Below are 14,280 nucleotides of genomic sequence, written 5' to 3' on the forward strand. Positions count from 1 at the left end.
GAAAGGAATGATTAAAATGTTATTGTGTTCGTTTATAGGGCTGAAATCTTAAAAGCGCAAAAAAACTTTTGGAAATGCAATATGAAGTAATCAAAAAATTTGAGTAAATAGTTCTGCTGTTTGGTGTTTTCATTTCTTTTAATTTCGTTTTATTCGTTTACGTTGACTGCTACGAGAATTTCTAGCGTTTTGAATAGTAATACTTATTCTTTAGTAACAAAGGCAAATGATATTGAAAATACTTACTAATGGTTTATTATTACAGTAGTCATATTACACTATGATCTAGCTACTTACGTTACTAAATATTTTTATCTAAAGTTTTTTATTGTAATTGTTCTACAGCAAATTTGGAAGCTCCGGTCATCGGTGATCACCGTGGCAATCAACGTGTTATCTTTCGATTTAGTCTCGTTCTTTCGTTCGTTTAACTTTATATTAACTCGTGTGTTGTCTAATTGGGGTTTCAATTGTGTTTTGTTTGTTTCCACTGAGAATAATTTTTGTCGCTACGTTTGCTTAAGGACTTATGTTCCCGAGTTATCTTTAAGCCGTGGAGTTGGAGTTTTGGAGACTTTAGAGACTTTCGGGTTTAATATCGGTGCGGTGTTCTGGAATATCGGTTTCGGGATTAGAGTGACTCGGGGAACAAAGATATCGACTTACCGAATTAGGTGATACTGTAAAATCAGGCGATATCGTTAACCTTTCCACTCGAGGGCCGGCGTTATGAAATTCAATATTCGATATCATATTCTATATAACGGAATAAACGTAAAGTATTCAAGCAAAATAATTCGATCCATTGATTCCTATTATTCCTACTGAACAGAACGAATGATTCAATTAACATTTCATTTGAAAATAATTAATATGTTCGAATGCAAAACGTTAACACGGTTTCTCGTAGAGGCTGAAGAAGAGGGGTTGTCACGGTTTAATCAGACGCCGGCGGAGATCCCGAACGACTGAACAGAGGGGATGGTAGGATATTTTCTAGGGCAAGCCCCCTTCTCGTCCCGTCAACAGACCAAGCGACGCCGCCGCGAAATCGTATCTCGCATCGATGGAAGGACATTTCGTCAGTCTTTATATCCTTTTTTCCTTGGACGCGATTCGCTTTCGGCTGGCTTTGTCCGGCAATAAAGAATCCGTCCAAATCATTTAAACAACGGCATTACTGAATAACTATCCCCATTGAATCATCAAAATTTGGCGGGTTACCCTTTGCTCTAGAACATTACAAGACTGTTTTGTATTTTATCAACCCTTAAACGTTATCGTGGCTGATCATGCGATTTTTGTATTACAAATCCTTGGATGTTTATTCGAATGACCACTTATGATACAAGATACATTGATTCTCAAGTGTCAAACGATAAAATTAACGTTTCCGATGTTTGAAAAAAAAAGTTCCCTTAATGGTAAAACGGTGCTCGAAACTTCCTCGCAGCTATCCCGTTTTTTTTTGTCTCACAGAAATACCGGTCCTTGTAAATTTCTAAGGGGCGAGAACTAGCCGGTAGGACGAATGGCGTTATCAGAACAATGCCCCGGGAAAGAATGGAAGCTCGTCACTGCGTCCTCCCAGTAAAAGCGGGAAAAGTTCCGATCCATAAACAAGATCTGTCTGGAACTTCTTAAGATTCCCCGGACGTTTCGCGCTGTGGATGAGCCACCAAAGTGGATTGGAGGGATACGCGCGTGTCGCGGGGCGTTGCACCTTCTGCCTTTCGAATCAACGGAATTAGCTGTTTCCTTTTTTATTCTTCTCTTTTTCCATAGAAAATTGTCTTTACACAGCGTACAATAATTTCACAAAACTGTGGACATTCTGTGCGGTGGTCGGCCTTCTTTATTCGTTCGATGGGTTCACGAGCCCTCAGCATGATCTTAGCGGATCCGCTAACTCAAACCCCGTGGTTCCCAACATTGGTCAATTCATTGTTTAACGCTAGAACTACCATACGGGTAAAATTGACCTAAACTCTTCTCTCGCAATTAGTATGTAATTCTTTGTACAGACACTTTTCAGAGAAATTACCAAGGAAATTGATATAACAATACGCAAACTGATTGATAAATCAATTGAAATGTTAATAGATGCACTCTTAGAGTTCTTATAGAAGAATTTGAAGAAGTTGATGTAACTGCTCGGTAGTTCTAGTATTAAGGAGGGCAATTCGAGGATCAGTTGTTGACTGAATTTTTTGCATTTCTGACGGTTCTAAGGGCGTCATATACTTACAGTATATAAATATATATTCTAACACACGTTTCTAAAATTAAATTATAAGTATCTACAGTATTAGATTTAAATTAAAAGTTAAATTCTTTTAATGAGAATCAAAATGTACAATGTACTATTAATTTTTTAATAATTTCTTAGCGATTTCCTCTTTAGTACTTCAACTCTTCTTTCGTTCTTATACATTTTTCGTTCATTATTTTTTATATTTATAATTGAAATTTACAACTGGCTCTGGTGAGTCAACCAGCAAATTTAATAATTCATATATCGCAAGCGTGTGGTTAACCCTCAGTAGTGTTGCCAATTCTTTTTCTTTGATTGACGCTATGTTCTTTGAAAGCTTGTTCAGACTAGGATAATGACTTCATAGGCTTCCTCCACGTGCATAGGAGTTCACTTTTAGAATAATAAGAATTCTATTAGAGATGCTTAGGTGGGCCATGGCCAAGAAAAAGATTGAGAACCACTGTTCTAAACGTTTAAACGCGGAAACTTCGAAACGCCGGATCAGCGAGAATGAACCGCCATTCAGGAATGAAAGAAGTACAATATTTACAAATGCTTCACGCGCAAATGTATTCCCCGGAGCAACACGAGGTTTCCAGCTAAGCTATTCTCCGGATAATTTTCTAAACAAATGCTTTACTCGCCGAACATTTTCGAATGCTCGCTCGATTTCGGGAACAAATGCTGAAGTCAGATAGAATAAACTCGTCCACGTTCCTTCTAACGCTAGGCGAACGTCCGCTCGCTCGGCCTCGCGACGAATATCGGTTGCCGTTTGCGTCAAACCAACACGACTTTGTCGAAACTGAAGAACGAGCGTTTGTTTGGATGATGTAAACGCAGCATTAGGGCACGTTTACAGCAGAGCTGCGATACTCGGTCGAACTGGCGATGAGAGCGAAGCGTAGAGATACACGCTTTTGTTTTGCAATGGAAACGTTTGCGTTGAAGCGACGCGTAGAGCTGCGTTTAACAAATGAGCCACTCACTGGGAAAATCGGTTAATTCTACGGAACAAAGAACAGAGAAAAACGATGCAGCAGTGTGCATTGCTTGCTAAAATTTCCCTTTAACTGACAACTCGAATAAACATTGTAGAATATATTTTACTTTATTGTTACAGGCGAAGCATTAATCAAACCAACACGTAAAATGCATGCAAATCCTTTATTTGCATTTATTTGCATTTTTGTTATTGGAGTTATCTTAGTTACTATAGGAATTTTTGCATGGCGAAAAGAAGTTTCATAATTATGTGATATTAAAGCCAATAATAAGGAGATGCATTTTAAACGTCAGAAGTTGAGAGTCGATCAAGTTCTTTGACGATAAGATCGTTAAAAGTCCAAAACACTTCGAGTTAACCGATTTGCCTAACGAGCAGCTCATACAACTTTTTTATGTTCCATCGCGGCTCTGCTGTGAACGCATCGTTAGGTACACCCAACTAGGACAGGTCACACAAATGTGCAGAGGATTCTGACGACAACGGTGGTGAACAACAGCAAAGACACGGTCAATCCCGACGCCCCTCCGCAGTCCTCGATCTCGTGCTCCAGGGGATGCTCGGTGAAACAGCCCTCGAGACGTCTTCTTTTAAGATCGTTCAACGGGATTTTGTGGCAGGGCGCGATCTCGCTGCCGTTCCTGTACTCCAAAGGCGAAATGATCACGGGCGTCACCTCTAGTCTCTTGTAGCAGGTCGAGTACATGGCGTCCACGACGACCAACAGCAGGTTCGTGTGCGGCACCTGTTAAACCAAGTCATTCGATCATCTTCAGCTAACGTTCAAGTAGTTACAATCGTTGCATTCAATTGGATTCATAGATCTACCGAATATAATAGATAGATTACGAACTGTGCGGACTTCTGACAAACACGACTGCAATGTGAATCGAGGAAACTTCGGACGAATTTAATATATAAAGTGAGTCGGAGGGAGATGGCTTATCTTTTAAAAAGAACTATTACGTTATTAATATCATCGACACCTAACAAGCATGAACGTATTCGTGAAAGCAAATACATACGAGAAAAACAGTTAAATAGATTTCTGTGCAAGATTCAATATACCACTAGAAACGACTAAAAACATAGACATCAACCCCTATGATTTATTTTTCAACCGTGACGCAACAACTTTGTCAGTAACAATTCATCGGAAACAGAGAAAGATCCTATACATATTCTACGTCTACGTTTGCCCTACAATATAATAATTAATGACAGAAGAATACTATTTCATTTGAATTCAAGCGAATTTAGACAATTTTGTATTCGTTAAATTTCACTCGAAACGTTCACCACGAGTCTCACGCGTCATTGTAAAGCAAGGGGTCAACAACGAAACAGAACCGACCTACGATTCGGCTACAGGGAAAGTAAAAAAACTGGAAAGACGATGCGTTCTCAAAGACAGATATCGTTAGTCAATAACGCGTCGACTTGTCGAAAGCCTGAAAGCAAGAAACAAATTTCCATTCGGCTCCCGCTTCTTCGACTCCTCCCGAGGAGCTTCGATTCCGCGCGAAGATCCGCAGTCTAATAACACGATCCGGCAAGATTTATGGCCGGCAGCGAAGAAAGTGGCAGCTGCAGGGGCCGTGAACGCGCGCGAGCGTACCCTGCGAGCGTAGAACGGTCTGGAACAGTAGTCCGGATGATTGGTGACACCCTCGCCGGCGATCGTGTAATTCATCATGTACAGCGTCCTCTTCTGATCGCAGGGATAGTGGATGAGATAAGGCCGCGGGGGCGGCGGCGGGTCGGGCGCGTCCTCGTCTGCGTGAACTTTGGCCAGGGTGGCTGGCAAGTTGACGAACTGGGTCGTGAACCACGTCACACGCAGCAGAAACCAGAGCAACAGTTTCCAGAGGTACATCAGCGGGTCCGACAGAGTGCTGGCCGCATCCTGGATACGCTGCGAACAGTTTCGTCCGGCCGGCCGGTCCAGTGAAACGTTTTTGCGCCCTGCGGAGGACACAGCCTCTGGCCGAGTTTCTCACTTTGTTTGCGAGAAACGTTCCGCGCGCGAAACTTGCCCCCTGCGATAACTTTTTTCCAACCGTGTCCCGCGGAACAACTTTCCCGGGGATATTAAAGATTCGGCGTTGGGGCAGCGATTCGAACGGCTCAGCCGTGCCACTTCGGAGAGATATACAAGTTTATTGTCCGATCGTTCTCGAATGTTGGCGCCGGAACACGTTTGTTTGAAGGGTTACATTGGTTCGAAATTTCTCGCGGTGTTGATGAATTCGGTAAATGAACGACTCGTATATTGTGCTGTTATATTGACCCTTCGCGGTCGTGTTCGTTTTGTATAGTGTCATGTTAGGCAATCATTTCCATGGAGTGAAAGTAATGGTGATTATAAACGGTAAATAACTGTTTCCTTCGAATTCTGGAGAAATTTAATGTAACAGAGTTCCATTTGAAATAAATATTAGATGTTATTCGACTGGAACGATGAAAGAGCTTCGGTGGCTGAGATATACGACCGCAAAGGGTGAAATCATGTAACTTTCTAAAGACAGTCTATGCTCTCAAGGTAATAGCTAACACGTTAAACGCCGACGCTTCTAAAATGCTTGAAAAAAATTACAATCTGCAAGATGACTGCTGTCGATTAAAGATACTTGATAACATAAATTAGTTAACAAAAGTCAACGAGAATTCTAATGCAAAATAATTAATACTTGTTCCTATTTACCTTTGCCACGAAGGAACAAATCGTGTATAAAATATTCAAGACTTTCGTGGCGCTTAACGTGTCAAGTAAAAATTGATTTCTCGTTGGACTCTAAATAACACAGAATCATGGTCGAAATTGATTAAAATTCTTTCCTGTTCCGTACGTCGAATATGACCGCCTAAGATCCTCGTTCACTTACAACTTCCTCGCACCAGGCCTGGTAATCGTAAATCTCCACAGGATTGTAGAGGCCCTGGCCCACCATGGAGTTCATAACAGCGCCTTCCTGCGTCCCCATAAATTGGCCGGTGTCGTTGTGCGCCTCCGATATGACTACGTAACCGTTCTGATCGAGCAAGTAGCAATCGATCCAGTTGTGGGAGCAGTTCACGGACGAGTTCGCCGGCTCCGAAGTCAGATCGATGAATCTTTCGTAAAGGTTCGTCATGGGCAGTTGAAAGCCGACAACCGCCGCCGGCGCAGTTTTCCCGCCGTCCTTCGGGAATATTCCTATGGAGACCGTCACTATGGCGTCCGCGCCCGCTTCCCATGGAACTGGAATCATCGTGACAGTCTCCATCATCCGGAAAAATCTATCGCTATCATTATTCGTCTTCTCGATTTGCGCAATAGTATTATTTTTAGTATCGCTCCGCCTCATATGCATTTTGGCACACCCCTATATTAGAATTTTTATATGTAAAATATTTTATATTAGAATTTTACACATAAAAGTTGTAAACATCGTGTAATTATTTAAACAACGAAAGGCCGGTAGATCCTTCTTTTCTAACATTTAAGGATTCAATATCAATTCAGCTCTCCGTAGATCTTCCCAGAGGTTAATGTTTTTCTTCATTACAATTTTCCATGTGTTTATTACTATCTATTCACCCTCGATCGTAAAGATTCTATTCTATAGCACGGAACAGAGATTCAAAAATAGTTTCATTACAATTAGAGAAAAATAATATTCAACTATCGTAATACCTGTCACGGATATGCTATTAGGGTCCAGTATATTCTGGAAAATGGCGCCCTTGTACCAAGGCTCGTTGACAGCCCTCCTGTGAAGATCACCAAACACGATGTCATCATCCTCTATAGGCACCTTGTTCGTGTCCATGTAGTGCCACCTGGTCAGGCCGCTTTGCGTGGCGACGAATCTCAAGAATATACCGTAGATGCTGGCTAGGTGACGCGCTCGTGGGCCCTCGAACACGAACTCGTCGTCGAAGCTGAAATTAGTCGCCTTCGCGTCGAACACTAGCAATTGCATCAATTCCTTGTTGCAGTAGTAATCGTCTTGCGACAGCGTTTTCCTGCCGCAGTCCGGATCCTCGTTCATGTCGTCCTCGCTGATCGTGTAGGCTTCGTATTGTTCCGACCATCGCCATCCTGGCTTGTTCAGCAGGTCCAGGAAGTGTATGAGCTCCTCTTCCGGTTTGTCGAACTCGTGACCCTCTAAATAGTGGTAGCGACAGTAGACCCAGCCCGGATGAACTCGCCAGTTGCTACCCGCGAAGAACTCGGCGATGTTGATGTTCAGGTTCTGGTTTCTGCGGATCTCGTCGCCGACCTTGAATACGAAGAAGTAATACCTTTATTAAGAGTACTCGTGTTTCTTTAACCCTTTGCACTCGAGGGGCGCATTTCAGTCGCCATTTGCTTTGACCCAATGAAATGGTAATATTTAAAATTCAATATTAAATTTTATTTAATGTATCAACATATGGAATGTCGAAATAAAATAGTTCTGTTAAGTAACAGATTAAAATTAAGTAATTTATGCAAGATATTTCTTTATGTTGTAAAAAAATTGATATTTCATTAGAAAATAATGAGTATTTGTAGAGAAAAATATTCTCGAGTGCAAAAAATATTCTAGAACTACCGAGCACTTAAACGCTACAAGCGTGAATTTATCAAGATTTCAATTGGTTTATATTACAGTTAAGGTATCAAATCAGCTTCTTTAATCATTTCTTAAAGAAGTGTCTGTACCTTCGCAGTAACTCTAACAGAAATAATTAGGAATTAGTCATCTTGATCCACTTGGTAGTTCTAGTGTTAAAATGGTAGACACCTAAAATACATGTACATATAAATAAGACATATAGATACATAGTCTAATTTGAAATCTCAACTACACCCTTCAGATAATAGTAGATCTAGTATTCTATACATTATGTAATTAACCTTTTGCGGACGAAGATTGTTTAAAGTATACAAAACCTGCAGATCCTGCCGAATTACTCGAATGCTTAAATAATAGAAAATAAGGAAACTATGTGCTAATTGCTTGCCGTCTGAGTAATTGAATCATTTGTTCACAACCTGGTATTCCAAACATGAAAGTTTGATCTCGACGAAATGTCGACATTCGACCGCAAAGGGTTAATAGTATTCCAACGGACAGTTATAAAATAGTATGAGTTAACTACATAACAACACTACAAGCAGAAACTCTAATCACACCATTCTTTGTAATAATCTAACATCCAATGGAATAAAGAATCTTCTAATGGAAACTCCTAGTGCCACGAGAACAGAGTACCATGGATCAAGAATCGCGCGTCTCGGATCCATTAGCTGACCCCGAAGTTTCCTGGCCCCGGGGCCAGTCTTCGTCTCCCAGTTGTCGCACCCTGAAAATGCTCGTGAAAACACCGGGTTCCTGAAATTCCGGGACGAAAAGTTCCAGCGGTGGTCAACACTTCGTGGCATTACCTTGATCCAAGTCGTCCCGTAGTTCGGTATGGCGACCGCGAGGCCGAACGGTGTTCCGGGCAGCGGGGCGTAGAAGTAGTCACGTTGTTCGAGGGTCACGCGGCGATTGTCATCGTAATGCAATTTCACCGGCACACCTTTCATGCTGCCCCTTTTGTGATCCACCAGGGCGGCGCGCAGATCCAGCACCTCCGGGCCGGGGTTCCTGTAATCGTTTTTCAGCGGGTGAAAAAAGAACAAGGAGAGGTAAATGGATCGTCTTCAGACTACCAATTGCTCGAAGCAATATCGCGCTGTTCGATCCCTCCGCGAATCCGTATCGGGAATTTAGAAGAAAGTTCTCTCGCGATAGGGGTTTAGTGTAGGCATTCAACGGCTGCAAAATGGTGGCGCGAGGATATCCGAGCTATTCCAATTGCCGACGTGATTGGTTTCGGAAAATGGAAAGTAAATCTTATCAAGTCATTTATGCAAAGGATTGACTAAGACTAAAATTGTAATTTGGAATTTGAAGTTTAGAATTTGAAATCTGAACAGTATTCGTAGGAAAGCGTGTGCCAACAAATTTCTCGGAAGGAAGACAATTACCTGATATTACATTAAAAATTATGTCATAATATCTTTCACTATAATCAGTATTACAAACAAGTGCTATTTTCGACGACCACCACAAGGAAAACTGCGTAAATTATATACCCACTGCAGGATAAGAATAAGAAAGGAAATTTCCTGGCATTCGCAGTCCTTTTCGCGAGAACTCTTCAATTTTTCTCATTTCCAATTACCTCGGCTCGCGACCGTCGTCCAGGATCTCCACCTCCGTCAGATCGATGCTGTTGTAATTGAGTTTCAGCTTGCCCTTGTAGACGGGGCGCAGGTCCGGGTGCAGTATCACGTAGCCGTTGTTCGACACGATGAACGCGTAGCCGTTCACGCCGAGCTTGTACGGCAACGTGAGCTTCCGGATGTCGTCGATTGGCACGTCTGTGCCCGCCACGCCCAGCAGATTTGCCACCCTCGTCTGGTTGTGCCTGGTGTTGCCCTTGCGGTCGAACACAGGGGTGCTGACCGAGGTCAGCAGCCGATACTCCTGCCACGCGGTCGTGTTCAGCGTCGAAGGATCCTGGCGAACGTCCTCGTCTTTGTGGATCTGTGGAGAGCAAGTGTGTTCACGTCGGTCTTCGTCAAGAAGGGATCGTTCGGTTAAAAGGGGAACTACCAATGCGCTTTTGGAAACGTTGGAGTTTCCGGACAGTGTGATTTCTTGGTTGGAGGATGAGAACCTAGGTCCATACACTGGCGGTTCTTTCGCAGCTCGAAGAGTAGCGATTGTCTTAAGATTATTTGATTTGAGACTGAAATGGAGGTTAAGATTAAGATTACTGTTAAATTAAACGCTTGCATGATTTCTTTCGCAACTGTACTTGATAGAACTACTTTGTCGTTAATAATTTAGTAGGAAGAAAAGAATTTGATGATTATTCTGCATCTATGTTATAAAACTTAGAGATTGATAGTAGACATATAATATTTCATTTATATGGAAAATACATAACGTTTACGTTTGCTGAATTCGGTTGAAGATTACATCACGAGTCTGACTCGATATTATAGAAGGGGTTGAAGCTTGTCTTAATTTCATTCTAATATTCGCTGACAGGATTAACCTCAAGTGAACGTTACTATGAGCTGATGTTTCGCTTAATCGAGCGTACGAGGAACATCCAGTGTACGGTTGAATTATGCAATTAACACGTTCGTGGTCGTGCGTGAAAACGTATCAGCCGATTCATCTCCGAGAAACGTGTGTATCGGACGTCGCCGCTTAACGAATCAAGCGCAGCTTTTCGGCGGCCGCGTTTCACATGTTGCACAACACGGAAAGTGTTAATGGTGCACTAGTCTACGGAATGTAGCAGAGGCGTTCTCTATGGTTCTAAGTAACCCGGCAGGCCAGCGTTAAAGTCACACGCGCATTAAAACAGGACAATGGTGTTCGATATTAATAATGCAGCGGGTATATTACGAAGTCTGAGGGAGCCGGGGGAAACTTTTCGGCGCGGGTTGCAGTCTCGTTTGCCGCTTCATCGGGAATCGTCAAAATTCTGGGTGCACTTTCCCGGTGAATAGTTCGAGTATTATGTTTACCGCGAATGTATATCTACGAGCGATAAAAACAGCTTTCTCGCATGCAGTCGAGTGTAAAAACTACGGAGGATCTTCTACGGTTCGCTGAGAACCGCTGCTAGCGAAGAGGAATACGAAAAACAAAAAAATTTAGTTAATTAATGTACGTAATAATAAAATAATAAATTAACGTATATATGTTTTAACCTTTTGAAGACGAACGTCGTAAGGTCGACGTCAAACTTTCACATCTAGAATGCAAAGTTGCAAATAAGTAATCTTATTATTCGAATAACAATAAATCGGAAGTTCTTTTTTTAAGTACTTTCGATTTATTTTTTGTTTGAATAAGATTATTTATTTGCAATTTTCTCTAGTATGCAAGAGTTCCTTCTTTAAGTACTTTCGATTTATTGTTATTTGAATAGTAAGATTATTTGTTTGCAATTTCTTCTAGTATGCAAGAGTTATTTTTTTAAGTATTTTCGATTTATTGTTATTTGAATAATAAGATTATTTGTTTGCAATTTTCTCTAGTATGCAAGAGTTCCTTTTTTAAGTACTTTCGATTTATTGTTATTTGAATAGTAAGATTATTTGTTTGCAATTTCCTCTAGTATGTAAGTGTTCGATATATAACTTTCTGTTTTCTGTCGAAGATTTCTAATACTTAGAAAAATCTTCATCCGCAAAAGGTTAAGTGGTCAAAACGATAAAAGGATCGTTAACGGGAATCTGCGACGAGATAACTCTTAAATCGAAGTTATAAACGCACGAACATCGATAGTTTATCTATCAACTATCGCTTCCTATAGAGTACGACACGTTCCTTCGATTTAAGGGTTGAAAAAGAAATACCAAAAAACAATTAGGAGAATCACTGGCTACCGATTATGGTTTGCAGGATTTGCCTAGATTCGTGGGCAGGGTGCAAACACCGCGCAGCCAGCTAAGTTGCCAGGGAGAACGGAGGTTTGGTAACGACAAAGACGGATAACTGAAGCGACTAAGAGGGGGTGGTGGAGGTTGTTGCTTGGTTTGCTAGCGTTCAACCTGCTGTATGTAGATTTCGTCCTCATTTATTCGCACGCCCAGGCGTTTCCCTTTCAGATGTTTCTGAAGCCGGGACTGTTGCTCCTCGTGCTGCATCACCAGCCACAGCCAAGTGGCGAGTGCAGGATTCTAATGGAATTGCAAGTAGAATATTTACAGAACCGTGGTTGATCGAGAAATTGACTACTTTTTGTCTGGTTGCGGGTGTCTGTGTTGAGTAGTGACTAGGGCTGATAAATAAGTGACGTCGAATTCTGCTCCAATTTCACCCTCTATGTCTTGAATAATATTTTCTTCTTTCAACTTTATTAGTTTTTATTACTATTCGTTACTTTTAATTATTATTTATACATTTATGTACTTTGACTTTCTGAAAGGCAGTAGTCTTAGGGAATCGGTAATTAAATATCTACAGTTTTTTTCAAGACGTAAAGAGTTCTAGATTATCCTGTAACAAAAATTTCGCGCGTGCATCATAAAAACGCAGATGCGACACATTTTTTTCCGGGTTTGAGTTTCGCGGATCTGTAACCCGACGCGGCGTTCGTCTTAAGCGGATTCTATTTCGCGGATGAAGAATATCAAACTTTGTCTAATATTCTGGCGTGATCTTCGTTGTCCCTGATAAAAGTCCTAATTTGCAGAAGTGATGAATACCGCTGTTAGTGGGGTTGTGTTCGAAAAAACGATGACGCGAAAGCCCGATGCGGGCGGACGACATTTTGTCGGCGTTGCGACCTTCTATCCTTGCATCGTGTGACTGTGATTTTACATATGATGTCGCTATATTAACATTTTTACTGGAGACCATCTTTTTCTTACAATATTTCTACTGTATTCGATGGGACAAAAGATTCTTTATAAAGAAAGAAAGATTATAGTATCTTTTAATTTGGTTTAATCGAGTTTCCGAGTAAAAGAAATTTAACACTAGGTTTATGAACATTCGTTGTACAGTTTGTTCTATTGCCCATAGAAAACTAGGTGTTCATTCATACAGATCTTCGAAATCAAAGCTTCAAAAACTTATGAATTGGAATACTTATTCGCATATGTAGTTTTTTCAACGAAAATCTGCTTCAACTTCTATAAACAATGTTCATAAAATAATATTCGTTAAATTGGTGGGTTCTGTAAAATCTAGTGTTAAAGACAACACGATAGAGAAGTCGCAACGCTGCAAAAAGTAAGAGACGATGGTAAGGCGAGGAACGTAACCACTATTTTACCGTGATGTCAGCGTATGCGTGGGTCCAGACGACAGGGTGCACCACATCTTGAAGGACCATTGGTCTCGCCACCACAGGTATGTATTTCAACACTTGCTCGCGGACCTCCTCTTGCGTGTGCACGTGCGTGTAATAGCCGCGATTGAGACACGCCATCCACTGGATCTCGCGGACCTTCGTCACCTCCTTGCCAAGCAAATACGTGAACACCCTTACGGGTATGTGGGTGTTGTTGTCCTGCCAGTTCCACGTCTTGAACACCTGAAGAGACAGGCTTCGTTTGACAAAGTGATTGACTCCAAAGAACGAAAATGAAAGATTCAGAGAGCAGGTCTGATGGTTTAATAAATATTTGAAAGTATTTCAAAACTAGAGATCTTTAGTTCGACTGAATGAGCACCTCAAAGATTATACACACAAGCATTTACATTTACTGAAAACTGAATATTCCAACTAAACTGATACATTAGTTTTCGTATCTACAAGGATTGACTTAATCTTTCATGAGTCAGCTCGCTCGTCCCGCGTCTGTCGATATATATATTTCTCGTAAACCCTATTACCCATAATTCAATGCATTAACCCTTTGCGGAAGTTTCTCACTAGAAATGTATAACATTTTTTGACAAGGCGAAGACGATATTCCTTGAAATCAATTCGAAAGGAAATCACAGGTACATTAAGGAACAAAGCTATTTTATTCCAATATTGCATGTGGGTGTTGTTGGCATTATAATTTTCATTAGTTCGAAGTTCAACATTAAATATCAGATTTTATAGTTTTACCGCGTCAAATCAAGTGGTGACCGGGAGTCGTCTTTCGAGTGCAAAGGGTTACAATTGAGTCAAGTTGTTAATGTGTTTAGCTCCGATTTTGATGATTTTCAAATATATTTTTGGAGACACGATTTTTAATGTAGCTCTTGCATCTCTCTCACGGACGCGCACATAAACACAAAATTCAGCGTAGTGGTAGCAAGTTCCTCGCGATCATCTCGGAAACTAATGCCTTCCGTTGGCACACACAAAGGAAAAAGTTGTTCAAAGTCATGTCCTCAACAACATATTTGAAAATTGTCAAAATCGAAGCAGGCTATGTACACCGACAACTTCACCAATTATACCGAACTCCAACGAATCCGAAAGAAGCTTAATTTTTCCTGTGCCATCGCAACAAACAGATCACAATGCA

The 14,280-nt window shown here is 41.2% G+C and overlaps 1 protein-coding gene across 6 annotated transcripts in view; it reads right to left on the reverse strand.

Moving 5' to 3' along the window:
* Nucleotides 1-1,747: 1,747 nt before the first annotated feature.
* The window catches only part of Ca-Ma2d (Ca[2+] channel Muscle-specific alpha2/delta subunit), a 32,123-nt gene continuing 19,590 nt past the window's right edge, over nt 1,748-14,280 (reverse strand). For 5 of the 6 annotated variants that reach the window (XM_031978026.2, XM_031978027.2, XM_031978030.2 and 2 more), the window contains 8 exons: nt 13,089-13,349; nt 11,860-11,988; nt 9,465-9,829; nt 8,680-8,884; nt 6,940-7,528; nt 6,149-6,504; nt 4,882-5,178; nt 1,748-4,008 (listed from right to left, as the gene is read on the reverse strand). In XM_031978026.2, the coding sequence (XP_031833886.1) occupies nt 3,715-4,008; nt 4,882-5,178; nt 6,149-6,504; nt 6,940-7,528; nt 8,680-8,884; nt 9,465-9,829; nt 11,860-11,988; nt 13,089-13,349 (2,496 nt within the window). In that variant the 3' untranslated portion in view covers nt 1,748-3,714. The remainder of the gene's footprint in view (nt 4,009-4,881; nt 5,179-6,148; nt 6,505-6,939; nt 7,529-8,679; nt 8,885-9,464; nt 9,830-11,859; nt 11,989-13,088; nt 13,350-14,280) is intronic. The other variant, XM_031978025.2, reaches the window with a different exon arrangement.

The sequence above is a fragment of the Nomia melanderi genome, chromosome 8, assembly GCF_051020985.1.
Source record: "Nomia melanderi isolate GNS246 chromosome 8, iyNomMela1, whole genome shotgun sequence".
Classification (NCBI taxonomy): domain Eukaryota; kingdom Metazoa; phylum Arthropoda; class Insecta; order Hymenoptera; family Halictidae; genus Nomia; species Nomia melanderi.